Source organism: Mixophyes fleayi, chromosome 6 (assembly GCF_038048845.1).
Source record: "Mixophyes fleayi isolate aMixFle1 chromosome 6, aMixFle1.hap1, whole genome shotgun sequence".
NCBI lineage: Eukaryota > Metazoa > Chordata > Amphibia > Anura > Limnodynastidae > Mixophyes > Mixophyes fleayi.
The window spans coordinates 13,112,960-13,120,677 of NC_134407.1; the positions used below are offsets into that span (position 1 = coordinate 13,112,960).

The following is a 7,718-nucleotide window of genomic DNA, read 5'->3' on the forward strand; positions in this document are numbered from 1 at the left end:
TCAGACACACTACGGTAATTAAAAATTGGGGCGCAGGTTGGCTCCAGAGAACATGGTGCGCGCCTACTCACGGTGTTACGGTCGCACGTAGCCAACTCTCGAAATGACAGAAGGTGTGAGTGACGGCCGGACCCCGCGGCTTGTGATTGGTGCGGGGCTGTTGGTGGGCGGGGGCTCCGTCGGGCTGGCTATATAAGGCGGGTCCGGGGGGAGCTTAGTCACTCTGCAGCAGGACATTAGTGAGAGGTGAGCGGGCTCTGGTGTGACTGAGGCTGGGAGCTGCTTCCTATGTGTGCATATAGAATGTGCATGGTGGGTAATCTGCAGTGTAGCCTCCTCTGACCTCTCTAGCTCTTCTCTTACAGGAACAGAAACTACAGGCAGCATCATGGTGAATATTGGCATCAACGGGTGAGTTCCTCTATTATAGGGTTAATGGGGGGGGGGGGGTTAATCAGCATGTCTTATGTTAGGGTGAACATTCTAGAAGGGTGGTTTGTGGTTGGTCTATGGATAACTAAGTATTACTAGTCAGTTTGCAAAACTAAGATATTTACTTGCTGTTTATACTAATTCTGTATTGCAATTTTCTGTGAAACCTAATTTAAGGTTGGCTTGTGCTACCCTCATAATATTCTCTAGCCTATTTTATCTGATTAGTGTATATACTCTATACTTTGTGTATATACATGGTTATCATAAAGGATAAATGGGGGATATAAATAATTTTTCTCTGCATGTCCCTTATGGTAATCATGGCTCCAGGCCTCTGATTGCATCTTCTGAGGATGCTCAGGGATTATTATTTTTTTTGCATTGCACCCTGCAGATAAGGTGCACTACAGACTAGTGGTCCTGTGCACGCTCATTAAGATGGCTGCTTCTCGTTCATTCCTGCCAAGGCAGACTTGTAGCATGGACTCTTGTCACGTCTGTGAGTCACACCCCTGCCCCCCTCCTCTTCCCCTCCATCCTCTGCAGTCTCCTCTTGCACCTCCCCTCTTTGATCTGCCAGGAGGTGGGGGTGTAATATGCCCCCCACCCCAGCTGCTGCATCTCAAGGATGTCCCAAGGTTGTTATCTCATCCCTCTTTTTGTGGTCCCTATGTTTCTTTATATCATACATCTTATGTTACCTGCTTGGTTCAGGGGTGTGTCTTGGGGGAGGGGCTCCCTTGATCTCCACCTCCTGTTACAGTAACAGAATGACTGACTAGTTCTTGCAAAAGAGTGTGCGAGCTGACTCACATCCTGGTTAAGCTGCGTGTAGTCCCTAGGTGTCTTATTCAGCAGCGTCTATCTGGAATCATCTGGGGAGCCTAGTGGTGTAATGTGAATAAAGTGACCTTTGTCAAGGGCAGCCTGTTCCCTGTATCCCCCTCCTCCCAGCTGTGTAAAGTAGGTCTCCTATTAATAGAGGGTATACCAGCTGCCCAGCACAAGGGAGGGGGCTGGTTATCCTGGTTACAGGGGGTATATCATCTGTTAGCTGGTTACTATCACATCCCGGAGATTCTAGCCTTGTTTTCTCTTTCACCTGGACTTTATCCAGAGTTTTGCTGTTTGTTCACATTCCGTGGAGCCGTGAACTTTGCCTCGAGAGGGGGGGGGGGTGATCCCAGGCGTGGAGTAAACTTATTTTGACAGATTTCTTTGTGCAACAGCCCTGTGGGGCATTGCTCTTGGACTGGGTGGTATGGTAGATGTAATATGTGAAAACGGCTTTCTATCACCAGTTGCATTATCTGCAGAAAGGTTGCATAAATCTGAATAAAAATACAACTGACGCTTATCAATGTTGACAACACCTGCCTAAAATGAGTGTAAAATGTAACGCACAAATCTACAATAAGGCTTTGGGTATTAATCATTTTTTGTACATTTATGTGAATTGACAGTAATTATTTAGCAATTGCCTGAAGCATTAACATTTGCCTAGTGTTCCTGTTGAAGTAGCTTATACTGCATTTAAGCTTTTAGAATTGGTAAACAGGAGGACAAAGTACAAGGATTTGTCTGAGTCTTATCTATTTCCAATACCCTGTATGTAACCTACATATGGTTACCATCAAGGCTACACTTCATGTTAACCCCACCTTATTCCATTGTGGAGGGCAGAGTTCATTAGACTGTTCTATTAAAGGCAGATATTATGAATAACATAAGTTAATGTAACTTGGAATGTTTGACCCAGTTCTAAACTTGTGCATGTCCCACTGCAAAACATTCATTCATGTAATTTCACCATAGTCCCCTGAGGCTATGACCTCTGTACTGCAACACTTATGATGGTAACACTATACATTCATTTCTCTTTATTCCCCTGCATATATTTGCTAAGAACTGTATCACTTCTCCATTGCACAAAACTAAACTAGACACTTTAGGGGCAGAAAGTCACACACTATCTGCCCAGCCCTAGCTGCCTCTGAATAACTCTGTATTCCATGCTATTACTGCTGGTAGCTGTTCTTCACATTTCACTTCCGTTTTTTTTTCCCCCCCGTCAGATTTGGCCGTATCGGGCGTCTAGTGTGCCGTGCTGCTGTGACCTCTGGCAAAGTAAACATTGTGGCCATCAACGACCCCTTCATTGACCTGGATTATATGGTATGTGGGCCATGATTGTGGAGGTTCATGTTTCTAGGTTGGGATATTTAGTCTTGTTTGTGGGGTATAGTAACATTACCACCTGTAGGTGACTACTTACTGTCGCTGTAAACCAGGATTGTGTAGCTTGTGGCTCTCTAGCTGTTCAACTAAAGGACCCAACATGCATTGCTAACGGCAGGCACAGCATGCATTGACCTGCCCCACAACAGTTGGAGAGCCATAAATTGCCATCTTCTGCTGTAAACTTTCACTTAAACAATGCATATGGGGTTTGTTACCAATGCATGGTCTACACTAACTCAATGGGTTGACCCATGGCCTCCAGTAGTGGAATTACAAGCAGGTTGTCTACAAATGGTCCTCTTCTCTCTTAGGTGTACATGTTCAAGTATGACTCTACTCACGGACGCTTCAAGGGAGAGGTGAAGGCCGAGGGCGGAAAGCTGGTCATCAACAACCATAAAATCACCGTCTCTCAGGAGTAAGTGCAGATTTCAGGATACAAATGGGGGTTTCCTAGTTTGGGGAAGGGGGATTTGGGCATTGTAATTGGCTGCAGACCAACAGGATTACATTAACTAAAGTCCACTAAAAGATTTGTTGTATCTGTCCCAACACCAATGTTTAGTCCATAAACTTTAGTCTCCTACCTCAAACTTACGATTCTAGTAGAATCTACCTTGTAATGTACAAGATCATGCCACAAATGACTGCATTCATCTGGCTAGTATTCAAGGTTCATGATTTTGTAATGGATACCAATAATCTGACTCCTACATATGTAGACAGCTTACCTGGCTTCTGGATGTGCTGGTTTGAAGCCAACTGATGGTATTTTTTCCCATTCAACCTTTTATCTTTGTCTCTTTCTAGACGGGACCCTGCCAACATCAAATGGGCTGATGCCGGCGCCGTTTATGTGGTGGAATCTACTGGTGTCTTTACAACAATTGACAAAGCCTCTGTAAGTACTTTCTTGATGCCGCCTAACTCTTTCCTTTATTCAAATGGTATTCACCCTGTTTGTTGCCGTCTATAAACGATTAATCGCCTTGTTCTTATCCAGGCTCACTTGAAAGGAGGCGCCAAGCGTGTTATCATCTCTGCCCCTTCAGCAGATGCTAGAATGTTCGTTGTTGGTGTGAACCATGAAGAATATGACAACTCTCTAAAGGTTATCAGGTAACTACACCCTACCCACTAAACATAGAGGACTCTGACTTTTAGTGTGAGCTACAATTTACAGAATATACCATCAATAAAATGCATTTAGGTCTTTTCTGAGCAGCTAAAGAACAATCTATTGAGGTCTCTATCAATCCTTTAAGTTTCTTTAAATTGTATCACTCGATCTGGTGGATCACTGATGGCTCTTCTGACCCACAAACACCTCCTGATTAAACTAAATTTGGTTTAACTGGATGATCGTTATCTGTTTATAATAAATCCATCTTATCTACTATATTAATGGGGCTCTATAGTTCTAGAGCTTCACACATGTCTGGTGGATGGGTACAATGCATGGAGCTAATGCATATCATGTAGATGTCAGATGTAATACTGATTTGTCTTATCCTGAAGGCAGCTTTCATCTAAAGATAGACCTGGCTCCACCATTGATAGAAGCTAGCAAATGTGTGTACAAAGCTTCTCTCTTCCTAAAAACAAAAATGGGTGGACCCATAACTTCAAGGTCTAAAGATCTCAGGTCAGCAATCCTAAAAACTGGATGGCTGTAACCAATCTATATAGCGGGTTAATATAATTCCAAATCGGATTATGGATACTTATTTCTGCTCTGCTCAAGTCTAACACTCAACTGGGTGATCATGGCCTACAGTGCTAACTATTGTAACATCTTCTCCTAACCCCCTTCTCCAGATAATTTGGGATTAATGATATGGGCACTATCAAGCTCTTCTGGATTTTCTCATGGACATCCACCAAGCACATTTAATTTTTTCCAGTAAACATTAGTGGTCTCCTGAGGAGCAGAGATGCCTTCTCTGTATGTAGATAGTGTTATTTGGATACAAAATGTGCCTAGTTGAGTCATAGCTGGTTAAATGTCTTGCACCAGTAATAAAAAAGTATGCAAACAAGCCTGACAATACAGCACATTGTTAATGATGTTACATCTTAACACTTTATCCCATATGTGGATAAATGCATTGGGAATCCTGTATTATCTAAGCATACTTGACATGTTAACTTTAACAGTGGTTACCTGACTGCCTGAAACAAACTAGCCAGACAAAGCAACATCTAGTGAAAGCTGTCAGGACGCGCACAGACCAATAAATCTGACACCGTTTGGTGGCTGATCTGCAGATTTATATTAAAGTGCAGACTGGCTGAGGAGTGAGGCACAGTGCCTTGTACCAGTCAGCTTATTGCCAGAACTGCTGTCTATGAATTTGGAGGTCTTGCTTTAAGAAGTATCCTTGTCTCCTTTCCACAGTAATGCCTCTTGCACAACAAACTGCCTGGCTCCTCTAGCAAAGGTCATCAATGACAACTTTGGCATTGAGGAATCACTGATGGTGAGTATGATGCCCTGCACTTACTGATGGGCAAGTGCCATTGCTCCTGTCCTATGCAAGGACACCCCAGGACTGACTCCCCATATACTTTACCCCCAGACCACCATCCATTCTTACACTGCTACCCAGAAGACTGTGGATGGACCATCTGGAAAAATGTGGCGTGATGGCAGAGGTGCAGCACAGAACATCATCCCAGCATCCACTGGTGCTGCTAAGGCTGTTGGCAAAGTCATTCCAGCTTTGAATGGGTATGTTGCATCCAAGTTGTAAAATCCCAGATCACTTAGACTTGTATATGCTCTTGCAAATGGCTAGAAGGCAGAAATATAAAGCCATGTTTGAAGTAAAAGTTGCAGAGACTTACCACAAATTGAAGTATTCTACAGGGATTGGGTGAAACGTGCTACAGGAATGTACCAACTTGCATGTTTTTCTCCTCCAGAAAGTGTACTGGGATGGCTCTCAGAGTCCCTACTCCCAATGTGTCAGTTGTTGATCTGACCTGTCGCTTGGTGAAACCTGTAAGTACAAACCCTTCTACTGATGCATTGATCATTTATGGTGATGCATTGGGTGGTTCCATTTGGTCTAACAAATGGACTTGTATTTTTCAGGCCAAATATGAAGACATCAAGGCCGCTGTGAAGAAGGCATCTGAAGGGCCAATGAAGGGAATCCTAGGATACACAGAGGATGAGGTACAATTTATGAGGGTTGGGGGGGGGGGGGGGTGTGTGAGTAAGTAGTATCTTAAACTTGCAGTATCTAACATGTGTACTTTTCTTAGGTTGTCTCAAGTGACTTCAATGGAGACACCCGTTCCTCCATCTTTGATGCTGGAGCTGGCATTGCACTCAATGACAAGTTTGTTAAGTTGATCACCTGGTGAGTATGGTGTGGCATACTGTAGCATTGAGACTACCCATTGAAGCCTATAAAATTCCATTCACTTTCCCCACTACACTTTACATAGTGCCACTTCTACATTTCCACTTTGACCACTGCTCAACTTTTTATTTAGTTATAATTGATGCCCTTGTGGTTTACAGTTTAACATATGCAAAGTTTGAATGTTTCATTATCTCCTGCTGATATCTTGGTTCTCCTCTCCAGGTATGACAATGAATACGGTTACAGCTGCCGTGTGGTGGACCTCATAGTCCACGTCGCAAGCAAGGAATAATGTCAATCACTCTCCTGTCACTGCAGGGCCCAAAACTTCACCTAGTGATTTGTTTCTGTCACTGAAAGGGCCCGGAGTCACCCCTTACTAGTCTGTCTGTCAGTTTCTGTGTTAAAAAAAATAAATTGTGAAACACTGACCGCTGTCTGCATCTTGTTTTCTATCCATGCACATGAGATTGTGGAAGCTGCTATTTATCCAACACATTTATCCAGTTATAGGTCCCCAAAATTAATTGCTACATCTTGGTGTTCAGAAATGCAGGACTTTCAGGAGTTTTACCCCTGTTTATAAAGGGTTAATTTTATATCTAAAATGAGCACTAAGACACTTAATTGAAACAGAGCTCTGGTTAGTATAGTTTAGTTTTTTTGTAAAACAGTGACATTCACTGTAATTTGCATCATGCAGTAGACTCAAAAGAACCTTAGGTTTCAATCTCTCACTATGGTCCTAGTACAACATGTATATGTTGGCTGCAAAATAACCAGTTTCATGTGTGGCTTCCTCATTGGGTTTTCCTGGAATTTAGTTTCTCTGGAGAAAATCCAGAGCTGAACACTGGTTTTCTTGATGACCCAAATTTGGAGGCTGCACTGGGAGATGGCATAAGAGTTATCTACAGATCGTGTGTCGGATGGGTCAACTGGGATCCAGGAACCAATGTCTGCCTCAATTTCAGTCTGGTGGAAGACAGCAGACTGTAATAGATCAGTACCCTGTCTGGTCAGACCCAGGACAACAGGACCAACTGAGGCAGATGAGAAGTTGCTTTCTGCATTCGTGGGTCACTGATCTTTCAGCTGTTTCAAAAGCGTCTGCCCTAGCAAATGTAGTGTGGAGTTACCAAAATACATAGCTGCACATGGAACCATGATGGGGACTTGAGTGCCTGAAACAAACCAATTTGGATGCTTGGAGGCCTTTCCATTGCCATTGGGCATAATTGAGTTTGTACATTTCTATATAATTCATACCATTTATATAGCACAATGGATTCCTCAGCACTGTATAGAGAACTTTCACGTCGGCTCCCATTGGCGCTTACAGACTAAATTTCGTAACACACAGACTAGGGTCAATTTGTTGGCAGCCAATTAACCTACCAGTATGTTTTTGGAGTGGAAGGAAACCAGAGCACCTGGAGGAAACCCACGCAAACACACGGAGGACATACAAACTCCACACAGATAAGGCCATGGTCAGGAATTAAACTCCTGACCCTCAGTGCTGTGAGGCAGAAGTGCTAACCACTGATCCAGCATGCTGCCCCTACAATGTTTATATACTCGGTGTATGAAGTGCAGCACACCACCAATGTATGATAACAAACTAGTATTCCAAGCCCCCTTGTAAAATGGCAGTCAGCCATGTAA

At 43.4% G+C, this 7,718-nt stretch overlaps 1 protein-coding gene across 1 annotated transcript; it reads left to right on the forward strand.

Moving 5' to 3' along the window:
- The first annotated feature begins 185 nt into the window (after positions 1-185).
- On the forward strand, positions 186-6,481 carry GAPDH (glyceraldehyde-3-phosphate dehydrogenase). Its single transcript, XM_075215852.1, has 12 exons — positions 186-246; positions 366-411; positions 2,511-2,610; positions 2,988-3,094; positions 3,487-3,577; positions 3,680-3,795; positions 5,075-5,156; positions 5,256-5,407; positions 5,602-5,680; positions 5,774-5,857; positions 5,947-6,044; positions 6,273-6,481. The coding sequence occupies exons 2-12, from the start codon at positions 389-391 to the stop codon at positions 6,340-6,342; spliced, it is 1,002 nt and encodes a 333-aa protein (XP_075071953.1). The 5' UTR covers positions 186-246; positions 366-388; the 3' UTR covers positions 6,343-6,481.
- Positions 6,482-7,718: the final 1,237 nt, after the last annotated feature.

Bases quoted from the DNA above. Each gene is read 5' to 3' on its own strand.
- GAPDH (XM_075215852.1), top strand. From the start codon at position 389: ATGGTGAATATTGGCATCAACGG. The intron at 3,796-5,074 runs GTAACTACACCC...TCCTTTCCACAG, and splicing joins AACTCTCTAAAGGTTATCAG to TAATGCCTCTTGCACAACAA. The intron at 6,045-6,272 runs GTGAGTATGGTG...TCTCCTCTCCAG, and splicing joins TTTGTTAAGTTGATCACCTG to GTATGACAATGAATACGGTT.